This window comes from Pongo abelii, chromosome 11 (assembly GCF_028885655.2).
Source record: "Pongo abelii isolate AG06213 chromosome 11, NHGRI_mPonAbe1-v2.0_pri, whole genome shotgun sequence".
Lineage (NCBI taxonomy): Eukaryota > Metazoa > Chordata > Mammalia > Primates > Hominidae > Pongo > Pongo abelii.
Window position 1 is genome coordinate 109786037 of NC_071996.2, and position 24876 is coordinate 109810912.

Here is a 24876-nt window from a genome sequence, read left to right on the forward strand (position 1 = left end):
TGATCACCACCTACTAGACCCCACCTCCAACATTGGGGATTACAATTGAACATGAGATTTGGGTGGGGCACAGGTCCAAATCATATCATAGTTTAAAGGATTTATTCTTTATATCTAACTACCTATTCACAACTCCACTTGGGTATGTAATGTGCATAACAAACTTGGATTCAGAGTCCTAAATTCCTGCCACCACCTCCTTCTCTTGCAATTTTTCCCCATCTTAATAAATTGCTTGCTCCTTCTGGTTACTCAGGCCAGACATTTTAGAGTTTTCTTGTCTCCTCTATTTCATTATAATCCATGTCTAATCTGTAAGTGAGTCCTATTGACTTTGCCTTCACTGTCTTCCCAGAATCTGACCAAGTCTCATCAACTCCACTGTTATTTCCCAAGTCAAACCCCTATCACCTCCTACCTGAATTATTATTGCAAAAGTCTCTTAAGGCCACTCTGCTTCTCCCTTGCCCCCTGACCACTTTAGTGCATAGTCCACACAACAGCTTCCAGTGAATTTAAAAAAATGGAAACCTGATCATATCATTCCTCACTCAAAATTCTCAGCAAATTACTCAAATTACTATTTCATTCAGAATAAAAGACAAAGTTCTTACAGTGGCCCACAAGGTGCTACACAATTGACCCCTCATTGGTTCTGTGACTATTGCCTGCACAACTCCTCTAGTCTCCCTCCACTTGACACACACTGGCCTTTTTATTTTTTATTTATTTATTTATTTTTTTTGTAAATTCATTCATTGCTTGTTCTTTTTTTAATTATTATTATTATACTTTAAGTTTTAGGGTACATGTGCACAATGTGCAGGTTAGTTACATATGTATACATGTGCCATGCTGGTGTGCTGCACCCATTAACTCGTCATTTAGCATTAGGTGTATCTCCTAAAGCTATCCCTCCTCCTTCCCCCCACCCCACAACAGTCCCCAGAGTGTGATGTTCCCCTTCCTGTGTCCATGTGTTCTCATTGTTCAATTCCCACCTATGAGTGAGAATATGCGGTGTTTGGTTTTTTGTTCTTGCGATAGTTTACTGAGAATGATGATTTCCAATTTCATCCATGTCCCTACAAAGGACATGAACTCATCATTTTTTATGGCTGCATAGTATTCCATGGTGTATATGTGCCACATTTTCTTAATCCAGTCTATCATTGTTGGACATTTGGGTTGGTTCCAAGTCTTTGCTATTGTGAATAGTGCCGCAATAGACATACGTGTGCTTGTGTCTTTATAGCAGCATGATTTATAGTCCTTTGGGTATATACCCAGTAATGGGATGGCTGGGTCAAATGGTATTTCTAGTTTTAGATCCCTGAGGAATCGCCACACCGACTTCCACAATGGTTGAACTAGTTTACAGTCCCACCAACAGTGTAAAAGTGTTCCTATTTCTCCACATCCTCTCCAGCACCTGTTGTTTCCTGACTTTTTAATGATTGCCATTCTAACTGGTGTGAGATGATATCTCATTGTGGTTTTGATTGGCATTTCTCTGATGGCACACTGGCCTTTTTATTGCTATTCTTTGAATAGACCAAGTGTGCCCCTGCCTCGGGGTTTCTACAACTAGCTGTTCCCTCTGCCTGGGATTCTCTTTCCTTAGGTATTTACATGACTTGCACCTTCACCTAGTTTTTGCTCAAATATCACCTCTTCAAAGACTCCTTCTTTGACCATCCTATTTAAAACTGTCACCTCTTTGTTCTACAAACTCCCTAACTTATTTTGACTCTTGTCTACTTTAATCTTTTTACCTATATCACTCATCACTATGTAACTTACTTTATATTGTTGGTTGTATTAGCCATCCCCCACAAAACACACACCCTAAAATGTAAACCCTGGAAGGCCAGGGCTTCTGCTTGAAATGTGGTAGACACACATGATTATTTTCTTAATGAGTAAATGATTTCATGTATGATGTAGAAGCCAAAAAGGTAATATATTATCTGAGGGAATAGATATATTCCTCAGATACACAATAGATATATTCTATTTTTATTTCTATATGTCTTCAAGGCTCCATGTAATTTCTAGGTTCACATTTAGAAAAAAAAATGGAGTTTTAATAGGCCTAAAACATTACATGGATGTGGTGAGACCTATCATTTGCATATGAAAATAGGAGATTCTGCATAGTGGTCAATATTCTAAATGTTAGTTTTAAAAATTGTGCAAATACAGGTTGAGTGGTTGATCGTTTCCAAGCTCTGTGGAAGTTCGATATTAGAGAACATGAGGTCACATATCAATATTAGCTTTTCTACATCTAGCTTTGGGTAAAGTATGTGTAGTACACATATTCGTTTTGAGTAAAATTGTGAAACAGGACAATTGTGGGCCTCTATATCGAGGAACGGGCCTTATTCATGTTTCTTAGGAAGTCTACTGGCACCTGCATTTTGTAAAATGGAGAAATCCATTTTTGGCATGACTCCCAATTTGAAAGTTACTCTTTTCATCCAAAGGGGTAGAATACAACCCATCCATAGTCAGAGATAAGGTCAGAATTCAGTGCAAAGGACAGAGCCAGACATGGCTGAGGACCAGAGAACACCGAACTTTTCCTAATCTGTAGCTGTAGTTCTCTGTAGATAAAAGGTATCTCTGCCCCAGTAATGTGCAACTTGCTGAGGGTAGTCAAGGAAAGCAAAGACCACTTAGGAATATCATTGTCAAACAGCTGTATATTTAACATGAACTTTGAGCAGTCTCATAAGCAGAGCCTGAAAAATTCTGCAAATGGAAATATCAGCTCTGGTATAGAGATCCCAACACAAATCACTGGGTAGAAACAGTATGAAACCTACCAACAAGGGTCAGTGAATCGAGGTATTTCAAGAGAAGAGAGCTCTGGCCTGGACAGGTCTGCTCAGCCTTCTTTGATTACATGTTTTCAGTAATTTATTAGTGAGGGAGAATTGGAGGTTAATATTTGAATCTACTCTATATCATTTATGGTTTGCTAGATATAACAATGCTGAAATGAACTGTATAATTACTGTACCATAATTTTCATTTTGTATTTCAGGATTTCTCATTCTTAATGAATCCTTATGTAGTCATCATAAAGACTCAAGTTAAAGAACCTTCTATTGCCTTGGATTGATATTTGCATTGACGTGAGTCCACTGGACTGTTATAGTCAAAATTCCAAGGACCAGAGTAGGCAGACTAGGGAAGTAGGACTCCTTAAGGAGGGTTGCCTCACATGAGGCTTTTTTTTTCTTTTAGAATAGTATTCACATTATATAAGCAAATTTAAAAAACTGCCATGTAATGAGTCACAGACACTAAGCATGGTGCTTGGTGTCTTGCTTTCCAAAACTTATATTTTATTTCCATTCTTTTATTTAAATTATTTAGTGGGTGTTCAGTAATTCTGGCTAGAAAGACAAAATATGTTCTTGCTTTATGACACAAGTGTTAGCAGAGAGAGAAGTGTTCCTTGGAGTTGTGCAGTTTGGTGATGTAGGAATTGACGAGGAAAACGAACAAGGTGAATCACACCTCAGCTACTAGATTAATGCACCACATTAAATGTTACTATTCAGGAAGGCAGCCGAAAGAAACCGCTTCCATGGTAACTGTTGTCATAGTTGTATTTTTACTCATCTTTCAAAAAATATATGAAAGTGAAATAATACTGCTGTAGTGATACTTGTGCTGCTTTACCCATTTTAAATAGCAAGTGCTCCAAAGGCTTGTAATTCAGTCTTTCTCCTTAGTTGGCATTGCCAGTTTAATATCCAGCAAACATTAATCACTAATGGTAAACGTATAGAAGATGTTTCATATACATGTCAAAGGATGCTTTGTCAGTGAAAGTGTATTATTACAGAGTCCTCCAGGGTTGCTAAATAATCACTAGGGAAAATCTTAGTTTGACCTCCCCCACACCCACCATAAGATTAATGTAGCTTCTCTTCTTTGGCTGGCCATGAAGAATTTTAAAAAGAAATATTTAGTGTGGCTAATGTGATTCACTGAAATATGTATTTGGATTATCAGTGCCTACTTCCTCTTTCTCTTCAGCATCCATCTTTTGTATATTTAAGAGTACTTCGGCTGGGCGAAGTGGCTCATGCCTGTAATCCCAGTATCTTGGGAGGCTGAGGCGGGTGGATCACTTGAGGTCAGGGGTTCAAGACTAGCCTGGCCAATATGGTGAAACCCTGTCTTTACTAAAAAAAAACAAAAATTAGCTGGGTGTATTGGTGCACACCTGTAGTCCCAGCTACTTGGGAGGCTGAGGCACGAGAATCTCTTGAACCCAGGAGGCGGAGGTTGCGGTGCTGAGATCATGTCACTGTGCTCCAGCCTGGATGACAAAGCAAGACTCCATCTCAGGAAAAAAAAAAAAAAAAAAAAAAGAGTACCTCAAACTGAGGTACATAAGAAAAGAGAGGAAGATGCATTTGGAATCTCTTTAAAATTGATTTATTTAGAAAAGAGCTCTTGTATATAAGATTTGGTCAGAAGTTAAAATTCACAAATCCATAAATCCAAGCTTTCCTTTTTTCTGTACCATCAGATCGCATAATCGAATATTGGCTAGATGTCTTTTAGAGTAGAAGTTCCATCTTTTTCGGCTAGGTTGGCACAGAGAAAAAGGTCACACAGTGATCTGCTTCCTTTAAGTGGGAGATGTTCATCGTGGGTTGTGAGAAGAGTGTGCTTTGTTGATGCTTTGGTCTTGTTTCTGTAATAGCCTTCAAAGGGTATGACTTAAGCTTCCTAATTTAAGGCCAAAAGATAGATTGATTAACATTTTCGGGCATGTATGTTTTCGGGCATTTGTCGGGCATGTATGTTTTCCCCCTACTTGTCATTCTTGTGAAATGCTTTATTTTATGATAAACTGTCATGTTTAACTCACAGCACAATCCACATTGCAGTATAACACTCCAGAATGGAAGGCATCCTGTGTTTTACTTTAAAAGCATGTTTCTTAAGCATTTATTTGTTAGCAAATACTTATTAACACTTTATAATTTCATTCTATTAAATAAATCCTAGAAGAGCTGTCTGAATTCTTTCTTTAAATGCGGAGAAAGTCTTACTCATAAGCCATTCTCAGCTCTCTCCAGCACCCAGCAGACTCACTCCACAAATTCAAATGCACTTGTTGCCCTTACTCCAAATTCGGTAATTAATCATGCTTATATTGTATGTGGTATCTTTACAAATAATATTTATGCAAGGTAGAGTGGCTTATACCTGTAATCTCAGCATTTTGGGTGGCTAAGATGGGAGGATTGCTTGAGGCCAGGAGTTCGAGACCAGCTGGGGCAACACAGTGAGACCCATCCCTAAAATAATAATAATAATAACAATAACGATTCTTATTTAATTGACATATTATATTTTTCACTCTTTGCAGTTTCTCATTTTATTTCCTTAACCATATTATAATCTTTTTGATAGGTTATAATCTTTTTGATAGATAGAATCTTTTTAATTCTCGGCCAAGCATGGTAGCTCACACCTATAATCCCAGTACTTTTTAGGAGATCAAGGGGGTGAATTGTTGAGCCTAGGAATTTGTGACCAGCCTGGACAGCATGGTGTGACCCCATCTCTACGAAAAAATAAATAAAAATATTAGCTGAGAGCAGTGGCATGTGCCTGTGGTCCCAGCTATTTGGGAGGCTGAGGTGGGAGGAGTGCTTCAGCTAGGAAGTCAAGGCTGCACTGAGTTGTGATTGCACCACTGCACGCCAACTTGGGCAACAGAGCGAGACCCTGTCTCAAAAACAAAACAAAACAAAAAAACCCCCAGAAAAACAAAACTAACTCTCCTATACTAATCTGCTCTAGTATCTTACATAAGGTAGGTATTTAATACAAATTGTTGATGGTTAGCCCATAATACTATCAATTGGAACATGGTAGAAGAAAACATGATAATATTTTTCTCCTTCAAACTACCTGTTTAAATGCATCGTGGCAAGAATGTTCAGCAAATTACCCTAATTTGCAGAACTGCCTTCATGTAGCATTTGCAGCTGTTTCACTTCTCAGGAAAATGATTCATATTATTTTGAAGACATGACAACTTGAACAAGGTCAAAGCATAATACATAATGGTAATTAGCAATAAAAATACAAAATTTGCAAATTTTGCTGAGTATAAATGCACATTGGAATTTGCTAGATGGTGGCTAACTATCCTGGGAGGGAATTTTAGAGTGGGGTTGATTGATACCCTTCCAAAATGACTATATTATTTTTTCTCTTTTTCCTACTTTACTGTCTCCTTCCTAAATGACTGAGCATTTTCACTGTGGCTGAGCTACATTGGTCACATTATTATTATTGCTATTTTCTTTGAGACTGGGTCTCGTTCTGTCACCCAGACTGAAGTGCAGTGGCATGATCTTGGCTAACTGCAGCCTCAAACACCTGGGCTCAGGTGATTCTCCTGCCCCAGCCTCCTGAGTAGCTGGGACTAGAGGCATGCACCACCATGCCTGGCTAATTTTTGTATTTTTCATAGAGACAGGGTTTCACCATGTTGCCCAGCCTGGTCTTGAACTCCTGGCTTCAAGCGATCCTCTTGCCTTAGCCTCTCAAAGTGTTAGGATTACAGGCATGAGCCACTGCGACTGGCCGTCAGTTGCGTTATTGTATTATTTAATCCTCGCACACATCATGTTGTTAAGCTATTATTATTTGTATTTTACTGACCAGAAAACATTGAGGCTTGCAGATGTAAGGACTTCTGGCATAAGTATGGCACTTTTTTGTCATTTAACTAAAACTAACACCTCATATTTCTTCCTTTGATGTATGACCTTGGATAATGACATCAGTTAGTCTCTCTGTGCCCTTTAAAAAAGTTTGTCTTCTGTAAAAGGGTAATAAAAATGTCTGCTCTACCAATTGCATGGGGTGCTGTGTTCTAGATAGACATGACAGTACTTTGAGATGATTAAAATGTAAGAAATATGAGGCATTATTATTTTTATCATAACACAAACCTGTGCAATGTATCAATTTAGAATGTCCAATGTATCAATTTAGAATGAGAGATTAGAACAAAATTACAATTTAAAATGGTCTGCTGATATTTTCTTTTGGCCTTCAAAACTTTTAAGATATATTTACATATTTGGATTTTTGCATTATACAGAAAAAGATCCACAAGCTGGACTTTTATGTTTTTCCAGCTACAGGATAGGTCCAAACTAGTCCTCTTTAGAAAAACCTCTGTGATTGAAAAGAAGTGACTTCTTTTCCTCAAACTTATTTCAATTTAAAGTTGACATTTTATTCTCATTGATATTTAATTATCTGGGATGCTGGATTCTGTGCCTACTGTTTTCATATGAAAAGAAAAACATACCAAACAGCCATGCTGATGAAAGTCTTCCTGTTGGAGTGGACTCTTGTCCTCAGCAGCTCAACCCATGATGACAAAGGCAGGGTCCCTCTAGCATCAAATTAGCAAATTTTCCTCCTCCCATCTTGTTAGTTGGTGAATTTTCAAATCTGCCTTCTCTGAAACATTATAAAATGTCCTGAATATCAAAAAAGGTGATGTTTTATATTCTATGACCTTTCTCCACCATATTTGAAGATAATAGAGTAGAAACTCTTGAAGGGTCTATTGAAAAACTGTAAAGGTAAGGAAAAGAACCATATTCAACAAGATAAAGGAAATAAAACACTTCCTGAAAAGGTTATGGTTACACACACACACTCACACACCTGTCACATGTATACAATGTAGATGCTATATGCAGAGTTTTAACAGACATAGAATAAACATTGTTTTTTCTATGTTAGAATAAACAGAGAACACAGGCATCTGCTTACTGCCTTTTGCTCTCTCTAATGCCCTCTTTCCTGAAGCCCAGACCTGTAGCTCTCTTCTTTACGAAGTTGAATGTGAATCATTCCACTGGTGTTTGCTTAGGCCTGCTTGATACCCTAAAGGGCTTCTTACCTCTGTTTGTAAAACATTTTCTTGTCTATTGATATTCCAGTTTGGGCATGTTTCCTTCATTACCTAAATGAATATCTCCCTAAATAAACTGAGTATATCTTAAGATCAGGAAACCACTTCCAAATTCTGTTATGTTTGTCACACCACCTATAGTTTAGAGCAGGGGTCCCCAACTTCCAGGTCACAGTGATATCAGGCTGGGGCCAGTTAGGAACTGGGCCACACAGCAGGAGGTGAGTGGCGGGTGAGTGAGCATTGCTGCCTGAATTCCACCTCCTGTCAGATCAGCAGTGGCATTAGATTCTCATAGGAGCACGATCCCTACTGTGAACTGCACCTGCAATGGATCTAGGTTGCATACTCCTTATGAGAATCTAATGCCTGATGATCTGAAGTGGAGCAGTTTCATCCTGAAACCATCCCCCACTCCACCCCATCCGTGGAAAAATTATCTTCCGTGAAAGTGGACTCTGGTGCCAAAAAGGTTGGGGACCACTGGTTTAGAGCATACTAAGGTGAAATATATGTCTTAGAAGATGTGATGATCCATAGTGTCGGCACCCAGTTACCCAAGTTGCTCAATTTCTACTAAATTTTACAATTTAGTAGAAATTCAGCCTTATAATATTTTTTGAATTCTGGGAAAATGTTATTTCCCATTTTCAGTTCCAGTTACGGGTATGCTCTACAGAACTCACAAATTCTTGCCAAGTAGTGAAGAATACTGTTTGAACACCTATTATGTGTGAAACATAGTTGCATGAAAACATGTATATCCTGCAAATGGCTGCCTTTTATTTTTATGATTAGATATAGAGTTACTTTTCTTCTTGTTTTTATGTCTATATTAGCTATTCTAGAATATAAGTCCCAAGAAAACATAATGGTGTCTCTTGAGCCTATTTAATGTACCCTACACAGAGTTGAGCATGTATGATTGCTTAATGTCATAACATTGCTTGATGATAAGGTGCGAAACAAGTCTTAGCTGAAGAACCCAACAGCTTTCTTAAAGTTATTTAATATACCATTAGATGCCATCCACTAGAAAGAAAAAATAAAAACAAAAGCACATTGCTAATATGTGTAAACTGTTCTCCAGTGAAGGAGGTTTGTGTATATAATTGAGTTTAATTGTTTTTGTTTTTAGAGCTCCTGTAATTTCCCTGTGCCAGATTCTGAGTTAAAAGAAAAATACTAAAGTGGTTAGGCAGCAGCTGTTCTCAGTCCTTCAGGGTGGTAATTCTGAGCCCAGGGACAGGCTCATTCTTGTTGTGAAATGATGTTCTTTGGCTATAAAACCCTGCATTCTTCCACAGTGCTATTATAGTGAGTGTCCTTATAAAAGCAAGGCTGTTTAACAGATATCCCGAAAGAGAAAATAACTGATTATGACCTAATATGTGGTTCATGAACTCTTCTCTGAAGCATTCCTAGGATCTGGTGTTGTATTACTGAACACATTTCTAAACCTGACTGTATAGTTCCTTTGTAAAAGAAGAACAATACTGTAGGTAGTCTTTGTATTTTTAGTGGATTTCAGTGATGCTGGTCAGTTCATTATCTCTAAAATCTGTTAAATCAACCAAAAATGATATGGCTGTATATTATAAGACTTTGTACTCATCCCAGCCATTCTTCTAACTTTTCTACCATTTGGAAGAAGCAAGCCAATATTCTGTAAAAAAAAAAAAAAAAAAAAATATATATATATATATATAAATAATATAACAACATTTATAAATAATGAGGACTCACTTTACATGATTTGAAAACATATTTAAAATGGGCATATATAAAAACTGTATAATATTTTGTTAAAGAAAAAGTGACAAATTGAAATGGAATGCATAGCATCCAGAAGTTAAACAGTATTTTAATTGTGTCTAAGACAGGGCAGAAATAAAATGATAGGGAAAAGTAGCACTTGTCAGGTATTTATTTTGGTATAGAGAAGAATCTGTACTGTAAGCACTTGCAGAATGTATAGCAATGGAAAGAGAAACAGAATGTAAGAAAAATAACATACATCAATATATTTAAATGACTTAAAATGGATATAAATGTATTAGATGAAACTAATTCCATTTGATATATTCACAAAGAAGATGAATATGGTGAGGAAATCTTAAATCATTTTATAGAAAATGTGCTTCCTCTTAGAATTAAAATATTAAAACATTCTTACTGATAAAGGTAATAAAATCAGATTCTTTTTTTTTCCTATGGATAAACAGATATCTTGTTGCTGGCATGATAAATTGCTTCAGTTCTGGAGAGTAATCTGTTAAGATGTTTGAATCATAATGATGATGATGATGATGATGATGATGGCGTGTGCCAGAAATGGTGCTGAGTGAGTTTGAGGGAATGGCCATTTAGGGGAAGGCTCATTGTCTTGGCCACATGTTCTTGTTTGCTATCATAAATGTCACTGATCATGTCACGTGAAGCCTGCCAATCTCCATCCCACCTTTTCAGATTCATTGTTTGACATTTCATCTGAAAACCATTTTCCTACAGGCCATATTCATTTTTTAAAAAATTTAAAAAGCTTATTTTTCTCACATTCATTTTGACTCGATTTTTATAAATGTTTTCCTCCATGCCTTGAGTGTCTTTTCTTTCTCTGACACGTGGATTCTTATTCATCTTTTGAGTTGTTGTTCAAATAGCACCTTGTCAGTGGATCCTTTCTGCACCTCTCTGTGCCTGGATGGGGTTCAGCCACGGTCCCTGTGGCCCATTAGACAAGCTGAGGCTGACAGTTCTACCTGCCTCTCTGGAGACCATCACTTCTTTGAGGGCGGAAGCTGTGTCCCAGCTATCTTTATATGCAAAGCAGGACTTAATATGTTTGTGTAGAATGATTGAATGCAAAAGCAAAAGGAAAACCTATGATTTACTAGCTCTTTGATTAAATTCTGTTAAGCTGAAGCTAGTCACATTGACTTGGTATAAACCTATTTTAGCAATTATCAAATTGTATAACTCCTACAATTCTATAAAATGAAGGTACTACATTTACCACCAGATTACCTTATTTTGCAACAGAGTGTTGTCAGTGTTTGTACTTGTCGCATCGCTTATTTGCTATAAAATAAGCCTTTTACTGAGTCTCTGTCAAGTTTTTCTTAGCGTTTATAAAGATGTTCAAGGAGGTATATTTATCAGCTCTTTTAGACCAGGGTGCCACTAATGAACTCATCTCTACAGTATAATATTCTTAAGAGAAACTATACTTAAGGATTTATCTTATTCTTAGAAAGTAAATTTTACATACTTAAAGCTTTTTGGATCTAGAGCCGAAAAATCTCTCCTTGTACAAATTATTCATCAATATAAATATCTTTATGCAAAAATTAATGCTTCAAGGTACAGAATGAATTTAAAGACTAGTGGATATTTGTATTGAATAGAGGTTCTCTTGTGGATAACAGAGACCACACTTGACAGAAGTTTCTCTCTCTGTCTCTCACTCATAGTTGTATGGATACAGGAAGCCCACAAGTATGGTGACCCTGTTCTAGAAGGTTGTTCGGAATTTGACGTGGCATCCTATGGCATTAAGGATTTAGGAGCCTCGTTTCTCATTGTTCTGTATTTAAAATTTAATATTTGTTAATTTCCTTTTTACATTTTATGGATTATTATTGAGTGACTATCTGATTTGGCAGTGTGCTTGACTGAAAGTATAAGTCATGGTTTATTTATAGTGTTTTCTGGGTTTGGTATGGCAAAAAGATCTTGACAATGAATATTTGGGAATTACTTGGAAGGTCAGATATGCTGGGGAAGAGTCATTAATCTAGACCTGTTTGTAAGACCCCTGTGATACGTGTTGTGGAGCTTACCACCCAGGGGAGGGATGGGAAAGGGAGAGACGGAGGAACAAATAAAGTGCTTCCAAAGCCCTGAGCGTGAAGAATGTGTGAAGGAAGACTTCGTGAAAAGCACTGCAGGTGGGACGCCTTTGAAGGATGGGGAGAGTTTCAATCATCAAAAATACAGGGAAGGCAAAGAGGAGCATGGGGTAGTATTGGGGGGAAGGTGGGAATAGAAAGTACTGGGAGAGAGATGCCTGGTGTGTTCATGCTGGTGTCCGGTTACCATGCATGGAGCACTTCACAGATGATTTGCAGCACCCACTGTGCCTTAGGAATGCAATTTTGGAGGAAGGACGTTTGTGAGTCAAGGAAGTGCAGTGTAGGTGTTTCATTTAGCCTTGTTCTTTTTTTTTTTTTTTTTCCTGATAGTGTGACAAAGGAGAGTTTTATGTTAGCTAATACTTTGACAAAACTTCATTGATTTGTTAATTTGCAATATTCAAGATGCCTCTGTGAGCTATAATAATCTTTAACACCTAGTAAATAGGATTCATGTTTAGATGGAATTATCTTTGTATTTTGAATTAAGACAAAATAATGACAATATTTGTAAACATATGACTTTTAAAGGGGGACATAAGCTCTCAGTATTCACAAAAGGCCAGATTCTAAGTGCTTTCTGAAGTTAGAAGGTTGTACTCTCCCATTTTACTGTCATATTCTGCTGATACATCATTTAGAGAACGTTCCAGAGAAAGTTCTAATTCCTGCTGAAGAGCAGAGCACTGACATGATTTCTCACTTAGGTGTGCAGGAAGAATTGGTTAGCTTTATGCACAAAACGGGCTGAAATCAAGCTTTAATTAGTCAGACTTTTGCATAATTCATCATGGTCACTTTGTAAGTCCAGCAGAATATGCTGCTGGTTTTTATCTTAGTGGGTTCGTTTTCAAGGATGGGTTGTCTTATTAGCTCTTTGCCACCCAAATATTTAGATTTTCCTAGCAAAACCATGGTATTGTACCTAGTCTCCTAAAGAAATGAATTGCTATATGAAGATACATAAGGAAATGAACTGATACATAAAAGTTATTCCTCTTAAATATCATTCTTGATAATAATCTGTCTTAAAGACAGGAAAGTAAGTTAAGGTTCTTCTGTCTTTTTGAATCCATAGGCTGTCCATCTGGCCCAGGCAAGCTTCCAGATTGAAGCCTTCGGCTCCAAATTCATTCTTGACCTCATACTGAACAAGTGAGTATTTAGACATAATCCTCTTAAGAAGCAGGTGCAATAAAGCTTTGTTTTTATAATATTGCTTTAGTCAAAATAATGTCTGTTGTTTAACAACTATTTTCTAGCAGATTACTATAGAGCACGTAAAGTATAAAATTCTGAACGGTGAATTATATTTTTTTTTTTCCGAAATAGAAGATATTTAACATGTTAAGCATCTCAAACACAGCACTTACATATTATAATTTTAAATGGAATAAATATTTGAAGTAATCCAGTTAATTAAATGTTAACTATAATCATCACTATATATAAGAAGCATGATAAATTTACTGATTCAAGTATAATTTGACTACAGTCTAGAAATTTCTTCCATTTACTCTTTATAATGCAATTCGCATGACTTCTGTGGGAAGAACAGAGTAAGTGATGACTTGCAAATACCTATTTTAAGAAGATTCTTTGCTTTATAATTTGCTCTAATATGGTTTCTTAGAAATTTTGGTCCTGATGAAAATTTACCCGATTGTCTCTGAGCATGTGTTTGTTGATATTTAAATGCTGTTTCCTAAGTTGGAATCAGTTGTACAGATGTCTTTGTACAAAGTGTGAACAAGAGCTGTTGACTTAACTAAGGCTCTTCAGCCTCAAATAGATCTAGCACTGAGCCTTTCTTTGGTGAAAGAGATTTTCTATATGGTTTTCTTGAGTTACAGAAATTATAGTCAGTATTTTAAGCTTTTGTCAGTATTTTGATCAGGATTGCATCTTTGCAAGAAAAATACCTGTTAATGCTATCAAACACTATAATGTAAGTGACCACAACCAATATTTGAGAAATTGCAAAGGATCATAAAGAACAACTATTAAATTTTTTGTATGCCAAATTCTGTGAGCTCTGCAGAAAAAAATGCAAAGTCAGCTTGGGTGTTCTTTACCAAGTGTTATTGCAGCTTTAAGTCAGAATGAATCAGCAGAACTCAGAATTGCCTATGTAAAGGTATTGCAGGTTTTCCTCTTTGGTTGAGTTCCGTTTCACCATGCTGTGTCAGCAGTTTGCCTGCCTAAGGGACTTGTCTTACCAAATCTTACACTATGTTGAATGGCAAGATAGAGCTAATTTTAGTGTAAGTCCTCAATTCCTTTAACTCTTACTGTGGTGGAGACCATCATTTCAAACTGTAATGAGATGATCGCAACCAACACTGCTGTGTGTTTTGAGCAATGAAATATCTCAGCCATAGCAGAGCCTCCTAGTCAGTTAGTACATGGCAGAGAAAGGGTCATATGGGATGGCCAGGGTACTTAGAGGTCTGGAAATGTGCCAGAAGTTATCTGTAACATTTAGCATGCAAAGGAATCAGGTTGAGCACCTATTATGAGCAGTCCCTGACTTGAGGAATTTAGAGTCTGCTTGGGGGAAGGTTGATAGACAAGTACGTAATTTTAGAAGAATATGAAATATGCTGGAGGTTAAAATGGAATGTTATGGTAGCACCAAGGAGCGGCAGCTCTCAGGCTGGAGGAGTGTGAAAAGGCGTCTTGGGAAGGGTGATGCTTGAGCTAAATCTTGAAGTGTGTTCTAGGCATGTGAGATAGTATTTCTGAAGAGGCAAGGCCACGTTGCAGTATGGCATGTTAGGGGAGCGTGAGCCTTTTGTTGACCTTCCTCGTAAATGACAAGGTTGAGACGAGGAAGATGAGTTGGGAGAGGTAAGCCTAGGGACAGCTCAGCTCATGGAAGTTCTGGTATTTCACGTGTCAGTGCTGGGCCATTATCCCCTAGACTGAAAAATCAAGTCAGGGGAATAAACAGAGGTCCTGTTCTCAGGAAGTGCTAAGAGGCATGGGGAGGGAATACTTTCAATAAATCTGCAGTTGACAAAAATTATTAGGATTGCTCCATGTGGATAACAAGGCAGAGAGGATAGTTAAAGCCGACAGAGGTACCTCGATTGGTTGGTTGGTTTGAGGGTGATGTCTAGCTAAAATGGGCAGTACCAGGGAACAAACAGATTAAATGGTGAAGGGAAGGGAATGTGGCATCAGAAGAGACATGATAAATTTGAGGGGCTTTGGGACATACATGTGGCCATGTCTAGGAGGTAGCTGGATATAACCTCAGGGTAGAGATGGGAGCTAGAGATAGCAGACTTGGTAGGTATTTTTATATAAATGTTAATGACCAACATGGCTGTGAATGAGGTTACCCAGGGAGGGTAGGTAGAGTAAGGAGAGAGAAGCTGAGAAGACAGGTAAGAGGAAGGGAGAAAAGGAGGAACCCATGAAGGAAATTGAGAAGGAGTGATTGGAGAAATAGGACAATCAGGAGAATGATTAAACAGAGTTTCAAAATAGGAAGGTGTGATTTACAGTGTCATCTGCAGTAGAGTCATCTACTGGCACATGCTGTAGAATAATCTAATGAGGTAAGAGGCAAAATTTGCCCTTTGGATTTGCCATTTGAGCAGTCACCAGTGGTTGGAAAGCAGCAGTTTCAATGAAACTATGGGTGGGGGAAATGAGAGGGGACAGAAACCAGGTTACAGTAGGCTGGGAGTGAATGAGAGGAGTTGATGTGGAGGCAGCAAATATCCATTGAAGAGGTTTGGATGAGAAGAAAAGAGAGCAGAAGACATTGGGATCAAGGCAGGGCTTTTTAATGATGACAGAGCAAGTTGACAGAGCAAGTTAACAGAGCAAGTTTGGTAGACTGAGAGACGGAGCTGATAAGAGTGGGAGGTTGAAGATGCAGAAAGGAGAGAGGAGATAATCTATTGGGCAAGAGCTGGGTAGAGACTGAAGGGAATGAGATCAAAGCCCAAGGGCAGAACTTAGTTTTGAACCAGTAAAGACAGGTTGTCCTGCACTGGTGTGAAGCTGTAGGGTGTGTGCAGGTGGAGATTGACTTGCAGGTGAGGGGATGGAGTTGAAGAAACACATTTCTGAAGTTATCTACTGTAGGGGTTGGGATGGAGAGGGAGGTTGGGTTGGGGCTTGAGGAAAATAACAAAATTGCTGGGAAGAATGAGGAAGCCCATCAAGGTCAAATGCAAGAATTTTTGAGCAACCTTCATTAGAAATCATGTGCTGTGTGTTAGTCTTTGTGTATTTCTTTCTGGTGATGTTTTTTGTATTTTATTTTTATTATTTTTAAAAATTGGAGTGCTTTGTCACTGCAGAGTGTGAATGAAGGAGGCAGACTGTAGTGTGGACCCAGGGCTCAGTCTCTGTGGTAGCACAGAAGAACAGTGTAGGCAAAGCTCTTTGAATACTCATGAATAACTTGCGTAGTTAAGTATCAGGATCCAGTCTGGGTTAGAAGGGAGATGAGGTCAAGAGGAGGCTATGAACTGGGGAGGCTATGAAATGGAGGTCTCTGAAGGGAAAACTAACTGCAGTGAGAAAGAGACCATGAGAGCTGCACTCATGTGCTATCTCCCCTGATATGGTTTGGCTGTGTCCCTACCCAAATCTTATTTTGAATTGTAGCTTTCATAATCCCCATGTGTCATGGGAGGGCCCCGGTGGGAGGTAACTGAATCATGGGGGTGAATTTTTCCCCTGCTGTTCTTGTGATAATGAATAAGTCTCACGAGATCTGATGGTTTTATAAAGGTCAGTTACCCTGCACATGCTCTCTTGCCTGCCGCCATGTAAGACATGCCTTTGCTCCTCCTTCACCTTCTGCCATAATTATAAGGCATCCCCAGCCATATGGAACTATGAGTCCATTAAAGCTTTTTTTCTTTATAAATTACCCAGTCTCAGGTATGTCTTTATGAGCAGCATGAGAATGGACTAATGTAATACATCCCCCATGCTGTCCTGAGCTTTCTGAGTGCAACCTGAGTGTGCAAGGCTGGCATGATGAACTGGAAATGAGGGAACTGTGTTAGAACATGAGATGCGTTGTGGGGATGGGCTCTAGTTTAGATGACTTCTGTCTGGGATTAACCAAAAAGTTTGATATGTGTTAGAATAAAGGTAGAGAGTCAAGAGAATGTTTAAGTCAGTAATAGAGGACCCAAAAGAGCTTCTGAGGAAAGAGGGACCTCACTTCCACTATAGGATGATCATTGCCACATTACAGGCAGAGGTGTTAAGTTATCAAAGGAGGGAAAGGTGTCTGGTAAGTATGTGGGCTCAGAGTGTGGAGGAATGAGCACATAAAGGTGTTACCATAAGTTAATCCAGGTGGTGACCATAGAATCTTCAGGGTTAGTGACCTCACCAGGCCCAGAAGCCCAGCTTGTGAGGACTAACCTGACAGGAGTTCCTGAGAGGAGAGCCTGGTTTACATCTGGCTTGTGGAGGCATCTCATGGTAGTGCTGTGTGTTTTATTCATTTGTTCAGCAAATGTTGAGTGAGCATCTGCTATGTGCCTCTGGCTGTTATAGGTGCTGATGTTGCTGAGAATAAGATAGACAAGACTTGTACCTTCCCTTTTAAAGCTTCATTCCAGAGGAGGAGGCAAACAGTGGACCACCATATAAAGATATATGGGATGGAGAGGGACTGGAAGTAGGGTGTCCAGCATGATTTAGATGGTCAGAAGAAGCAAGAAGGCCTATCTGAGGAGGGAATCTGAGCTGAGCCCTAGTTGTCAAAGAGGAGCCACAACACGTTGCTGGAAGGCTGGGGGTTCTGCACAGCTGGGACAGCAAGACAGCCAGAGCTAAGGAGGATGTGGGATGTTCAAGAAGGGCAGAGGCCATTATGCAGTGCAGGGCAGGGGATAGTGGGAGAACGAGGAGACGAAATCAGAGAGGAAGCAGCTGTGCAGCCAGGCGATGAAGGACTGTAGTCCATGGTGAGGAGTGTGGGTCAGAGGCCATTGGATGGCAGTAAGCATGGAAGAGACACGGTCAGATTTCTATTTTATTTAGCCCCAAAGGTCCTAGTTATGTATGGCCTTAGAGGTCCTTTAATTACACTCCTCTCGGGGTTCTCCTCTTTTAAAATTTTGTTTAGTGTTTCCTCTAAAATAGCTGTTATTCCAGGTTACAGAAGATTTTGAAAAGATCACTAGGGTAACGTTTCTTGTCTTTCCTTTTTTTTTTTTTTTTAATGTCAAACAAGCATTTTAGGTATTTTTAATTTTGATTTTTACTATCCACTTTATTGAAGTATGATTGATGTTAGAGCAACAATTGTTAATGTTTATCAGTCCTTGGAAGTCTCAGAAGGTCTGAGGATTGATTGTCTCTTCTCTGTGTGTGATTAGAATTATGCCAAAGCCTATATTACCCATAATTATATTTGCTGGTGTTTTCAGCAAATGTTTACTGAGAATAACCATGATTAGGGCGGCATAATGGTTGAAAGCATGGGTAACTCTTTGATCTTGGGCAAGCTTCTTAACTTCTTCCTTTTCTTCATTTTTCCTCTTCCTCCTCTTTCTCCTTTTCCTCCTCCTCCTCCTCCTCTTCTACCACCTCCACCACGACCACCATCACCTATCATAAAACTCACTTTTCTAAAGTTTACCATTCAGTGTTTTAAAATTATATTCACAAGATTTTGCAGTTATCACCACAATCTAATTCTAGAACATTTTCATCACCCCCAAGAAACCCTGTACCCATTAGCAGTCACTCCCCATTCCCTTCTCCCTTAGGCCCCTGGTGACCACTAATCTACATTCTGTCTCCATGCATTCGTGTATTCTAGACATTTCATACAATGTGCAGCCTTTTGTGACTGACCTCTTTTACTTAGCATAATGTTTTGAGGTTCATCCATGTTGTAGTTGAGTAATATACCATTATTTGGATATATTCTAAGCTTCTTAAGCTTTAGTTTCCTTCCGAAGCTGTAGGTTGTTGCAAGGATTAGATGAGATAACGTGTGGTGCTTACAGATGTTTGTTGACAATGAATTATTATTACCTCCGTGAGGCAGTCACTGCACTGAGATGTTGGGGGATTCTGCATTGAGGAGAAAAGGCATTGATCTCATGGAACTTATGATCTGGTGAGAGCAGCTCAGGTCATAAGAAATGCTGCTTGTCTTCCCTTTGGCTTCAGTCAGTCTTTTTCTGACTTCAGTGAGAAGGGAGGGGTCCACTATGTAAACTTTTGTCTCTCCAAAGTAGGCTGAAGAAAAAAAATGGAGACAATTTGGCAGGCCCTGGGTTGATAAGTGCTCAAGGTAGTGAGCACTGGGAATTCAGATAACATACTTCCATTGAGTTGAAAGCATGCTCGCGAGACACTTGGTACTTGTCCAGTTTTCCCAGAGCTGCTTACTGGACATCCATTAAAGAACATGACGCGACTTGCAGGCTATTGCATATATGTGGGTATTTAAGTTTCCAGGCCATCTGACTGGTCCGAGGTGAACACCAGGTCCTCAGCATGCTGTCCTGTTTATTGTGAAGTGAAATCCCTGTGCTTCTTTTAGCCCCAGCCTGATACAGAGAGGAAAGAATTCTTAGGATGCATTAAGGGTAATGCCTTCTTGGTTAAAAAGGCAGCATTATGTTCCTTCTTAACAGAACACTACTCCAGCAAGAGAGTGTGGGGATGTGACGCGTCTTTGTACATTCATCTTGAATGATGTCCAGGGAGAACTCTGGGTGAAATCGATGTAAGACATCCACATTGGGTGGCTGACTCCCAAAACTGAGGAGTAGACCCAAAACTTGGAGAGTAAGGTAGTTTTGGATTTAGGAAAAAAATCTTTATTCTGATTTTCTGGGAATCAGAGGTGTTTGATTTAAGATGAATATCTAGAAAATGCTGATTTAAAGAAATACATGCATGCAGTAATTTGCTCGTTAAAAGCAGTTCACGCTGCGCTTTGGAAAGAAGCAGACAGCCACACTGATATAGTTTCAGTTAGCTTAAATACAGAGCCCAACCTTCTTGCTGACTGACGTGGTTAATTCATTCTTCATTCAGTCAACAAACATTTATTGAGCTTCTCGTTTGTGTAAGACACTGTGCTGAGCAACACGGGGGAATTCAGAGCCGTGTGAAAGAATTTCTCGTCTTCAAGAGCCTGTGGTAGAGAATGTGAAAGAATTTCTCGTCTTCAAGAGCCTGTGGTAGAGAAATGAGATTACAGTGTATATGAATAGTGTTAAAACATGATAGAAAGTGACTTGAGAGATCTTGGTGATGAGGGAAGGTTTTCTGGGGAAGGTGGGATTCCATGGGACTCCTACAGGAGGCTGCCTTGGTTTTGGGTCCCCTGGTAGCAGACCCTGAGACAAGGAGGAAGGAGCTAGGAAAGGGTGAGTTCTCAAGCTGTTTACTCCTCTGGGCAGCTGGGATTCTCACTGAGAGCTCTGGGAGTCTGTGGACTCATGCCAGAGAGTTATCCCTCCTAGAGGCAGGGAGCTGGAGTTTTGTCCACCAACTGCCAGGCTGTTGTTGGCTGAAGTCTGTTTCTTGGGGCAGTAACTCTTTACTACCTCCTCCTGGGTAGAGTACAAAGCCCTCAGGCCCAGGGTCTCAGGCAGTTCCAGTCAGCTGCCTTCAGTGTGTGGAAGTGAATGCCAAGGGCATAGTGGCAGGGCCTGGTGGAGCCCATAGCAGGTGCTTTAGACTTTGAAAGGTGTGGGAAGGAGAAAGATGCAGACTCCACAGGAAGTGGCAGGCAGAGGTGTGGGAGCCCAAAAGCACCAAACTCCTGGGCTGAGTCAGGACTGGTGAGGCCCCCTCTCTTAAAGAACTTGAATTACCAAGCTGCGAACAGAAGGCAAACTGACTGTTGGGAGTCCCTGGATCCTAAGGGGGATATTCAGCTTTATTTGGCTAAATGTTTTTTTTCAGCTCTGCTGAAAAAATTTGGAGATTGAACTTAAATATGGTTGTAAGAAGGAACATGTGGAGAAGAAACAGGCCTCCTGCCTCATTTTTATCTTGTGGTCGAGTAAGACCGGGACAGGAGTCAGGAGCTGTGGCTGGGGACAGCTTGAGGCACCTTGACCTACGCCAGCCTGAGCTGTGGTGTTGCTGTCTTACGTCTTGGTTTCTAAGTTTTTGTGATTCCTGAATCCAGATTGGCAGGCCTTTTGTGTCATTGCTGGCCTTTTTCTCTCCAACTAGCAGCCCATCATGCTCACTGCTGACATTTCTCTTACACATCTGAGAGAGGGAATCAGGGAAGGCACCGGCCTTAGGAATTTGGAGTCAAGACTTCCAATCTCAGCTCTGCTTCAGAGAGCTGGTCACACACTCTGGGCCTTAGTCCGAAGGAATTAGAGGAGATGATGTGAACATTGCTTTCCATTTCAGGAGTCTCGGGGTTTATGATGATGCTAACTCGAAGGTTAAATATTTACTTCCCAGTTTCAAGAGATCTTCAGAAGGAAGGCTTTCTATTATGGTGATAGACTGTGCCAAGCCCTATGTGTACCCATAGTCTCCTATTTAAGTTCCTTTGATAACCCTGTGAGAAAGATGTTATTATCCCCATTTTACTGCTGAGTAACATGTGGCCTGGCGAGATTCAGTCACATGCAGGGACTCCAGCATGGGCTGTTTGCTTGGAGTCTCCTTCACCATGGCTGCTGTGGTCACAGCACTGGACTACCAATTTGCAAGTGAGCTGAACCTAATTCTGATGATTGCATATCTGTTCACATTAAGTGAGAAAAAGAGTGGAACTATTTTGGTCAATTTGTAACCATATAAGGAAAACACAGAAGGTCCCAAATAGGATTGAAAATAATGCTGTTTGTTGAGTAGAACCATCTGTTATGCTCTGTGTGTCTCCCCCTCCGCATTCGTACGTTGAAGTTCTAACCCCTAGTACCTAAGAATGTAACTATATTTGGAATAAAGTCTTTAAAAAGGTAATTAAGTTAAAATGAAATCTTTTGGGTGGCCCTTAATTTAATATTACTATTGTCATGAAAAGAGAAAGTTTGGACACAGACACTAGTGTGTTGGAGGAAAGACCATGTGAAGACACAGTGAGATGGACGGCGGCTGTCTGCAAGCCAAGGTGAGAGCCCCTCGAATGAAACCAGCCCTGCTGACACCTTGGTCTTGGACTTCTAGCCTTTTGAACTGTGAGGAAATACATTTCTGTTGGTTAAGCTACCAGTTTGTGGTACTTTGTGGCATCCTTAGCAAACTAATACACCATTCTAATTCACTTATTGCTTACCTATTGCAGTGAGACATTCAGCATTAAGTGCTGCTTGTTAATGGGTAAAACTGTTTGTCCCTTATACTATGATTTTCAAGTGCTGTTTTGAGAGATTGTGGTTTCTTTTGCATTTGGGTACTTTAGGATGATTGGAACTGTTTTGGTAGTTTTGAAAAAGTGTGTGATGATAAAGAATCTTAAGAGGCAGGTATCCCCAAAGTTGCTGTAAATATTGATTGCTGCTGTGCTGTGTGCAATATGATGTAGTTGAATATTGCATTTTATATGTCCTAGAGGCCTGATAGTATTCTAAGCTTTCTAGTGCTGGTAGGAATGAGTTGCTATGGATTTTTCTCTCCTGAAGCCACCTTTTCCTGTCTAGTTCTAAACATTTTAATTCTAGAGTGCCAGGTAACTCTTTTTGTTGCCATATTTTCTCTGATCAGGGTGATCAGACATTTCTGGTTTGAGTCAACCTGTATTGAATGCCTTGGATATTATCATTTGCTTTTGATGACTCATCTTTATGCTGGTAGATCAGGTCCAGAAAATCTTGAAAACATATACAATAAAAGAAATATTGTCTAAGTTTTAGTAGATTCTGGTTCTATTTATTTAGGGTGTCTATGCAACGTACTTTCAAAATGGTTTGAGAATGACTTGCACAATTAAACATAATAACAAGATTATTAAAAATAAAATCACAACCAAACCATTGATACTTATATACTGATTCTTGATTTTCATAGACGAACAAAATCTAGCATAACTCTCGGGTGGTGAAATTCAATGGATGTTTGCCTTCTGCCTGCCCCTACCCCTGCTTGCCTATTGACAATAATTACTGTGAGTGACTGGGACCCAGGGAGATTAAGCACCAGGCTAGAGAAATGAGGAGGGCCACAGGAGCCAGATTTAGATTTTCTAGGTTCTGGGAGATGAGAAAACTGGGATTGCCCAGAAAAGAGGACCCTGTGGCTACAGTCTTTAGCAGGAGAATAAAAAGTATGGCAACTAAGAATTTCTAGCAAAATCAAAAAAATTTAATTGTTGATGGATCATATTATACTGTTTATCTTATCTAGGATATAAAAGACATCTCTAGTGAGTCAGGAGACTATTTCTTGACTGGTGGATAAAAGGAGACCCTTTGTGGGTATCCACCCCAATGCAGAATGTGGGCAAATAAAACCTGAACTTGACTCATTTTTTCAGAGCACTTCTTGGTCTTTTGAAGACAAAGGCAAATAATGTATAAAAATTCCAGCAGAAGTTAATTGTGACTTTCAAAAAATTGAAAAGCACAGAGAATTAGATGTGACCAAGCGTCTGAGATAAGTTTATTACAGTAGTTACTGAAATGAGATCTTACTTTTCTGACAGTTACATGAGAAAGGTAAGATAGTGGGTTGTGTAATTTTCATTATCTGATACAAGAATTTTATCTGTCGAGATAAAAATGTTTCCTTGTCAAAGAGGAATTTATCCCTTGACGCCTGACGTAGTAGGACATTCAATAGCATAATGGTTAATGTGTGCAACCGTGGTTTTGCAAATAACCAGAAGTGTTTCTTAAATGGGTTTCTCATATTGACTCTCTGTGTTAGCCAAGTGCATAAAGTTCTTTCTAACCTGAGTTGGTGGATAGATTTCCATTGACAGAAGCCGTTCATGAATGATTCTGAACACTTTTATTTCACAAATGTTTATTGAGTGCCTGCTAAGTGCCAGGCACTGTCAGAGTTTGCCTGGAGAAGTCCTTCCCTCATGAAGCTTATAGAACAATGGAGGAGGAAAGACAAATCTGTAAGCATTTAATGACAATCTGAGAAGTACTGTGGTGGGGAAAGTACAGGATGTTTTTATCCCACATACGAGGGGTACCTAACCCAGATTAGAGGTAGAAATGGATAGTGAGGTAAATGTTTATGGAGCTAAATGTCTCAACTCAGGCCTAAAGCATGTTTAAGAGGTGGTCAGAAAAGGTTTGAAGGGGGAGAGAGTGTGGAGGCCTGAAGGTAAGCAAGAAACTTGGGACTTCATGGAGTGAAGTTCACTCACAATGGAGTGAGAGAAAATGGAGGCTTTTAGAGGTGAACAGAACCACACAGCTAGTAAGTAACAGCCAAGAACAGACCTAGGAATGCCCATTGTCAAAGCCTTGGAGAGTTGAGACATTATCTAATTTGTTTGTGCTGCTATAACAAAATGCCATGGACTGGGCAATATATAAACAATAGAAATTTACTTCTGATGGTTCTGGAGGCTGGGAAATCCAAGACCAAGCATTGATATCTGGTGAGGGATCTCTGCTTGCAAGATTGTGCCTTGTTGCTGTGTCCTCACATGGCAGAAGAGCCATATGGAAGGGCCAGGCAATTCTCCAAAGCCTTCATTGTAAGGGCATTAATCTTATTGATGATCTCATTAATCTCATTAATCTCATTGATAAAGGCAGAGCCCTCATGGCCTAATCACCCTGCAAAGACCCCACCTCTTCATAGGTGGGGTTTAAATTTCCACATGAATTTTGGAGGGACCTATACATTCAAACCATAGCAGACGTTTTTCAGTGATAAAGAAGTCTGACTAAAAATGTGTTTGAAAAGCTCTACAAAGGTGAACCTTAGAGAAATAAAAAACTTTATATCATTTGTGTCTTAACCTTGCTTTATTTTGAATACTACTATTCATTGCAGAAATCTAGCCCTAAACAATAACTTATTAAATTTTCC

The 24876-nt window shown here is 39.3% G+C and overlaps 1 protein-coding gene across 8 annotated transcripts in view; it reads left to right on the forward strand.

Annotated features, from left to right (window-relative positions):
* Nucleotides 1–24876, forward strand: part of ADAM23 (ADAM metallopeptidase domain 23) — a 235470-nt gene that overhangs the window by 78710 nt on the left and 131884 nt on the right. For all 8 annotated transcript variants that reach the window (XR_008522965.1, XM_063713001.1, XM_054549690.2 and 5 more), the window contains one exon: nucleotides 12977–13053. Coding sequence is in view for 7 of the 8 variants with exons in the window: in XM_063713001.1 (XP_063569071.1) it covers nucleotides 12977–13053 (77 nt within the window). In the remaining variant the exon portion in view is untranslated. The remainder of the gene's footprint in view (nucleotides 1–12976; nucleotides 13054–24876) is intronic.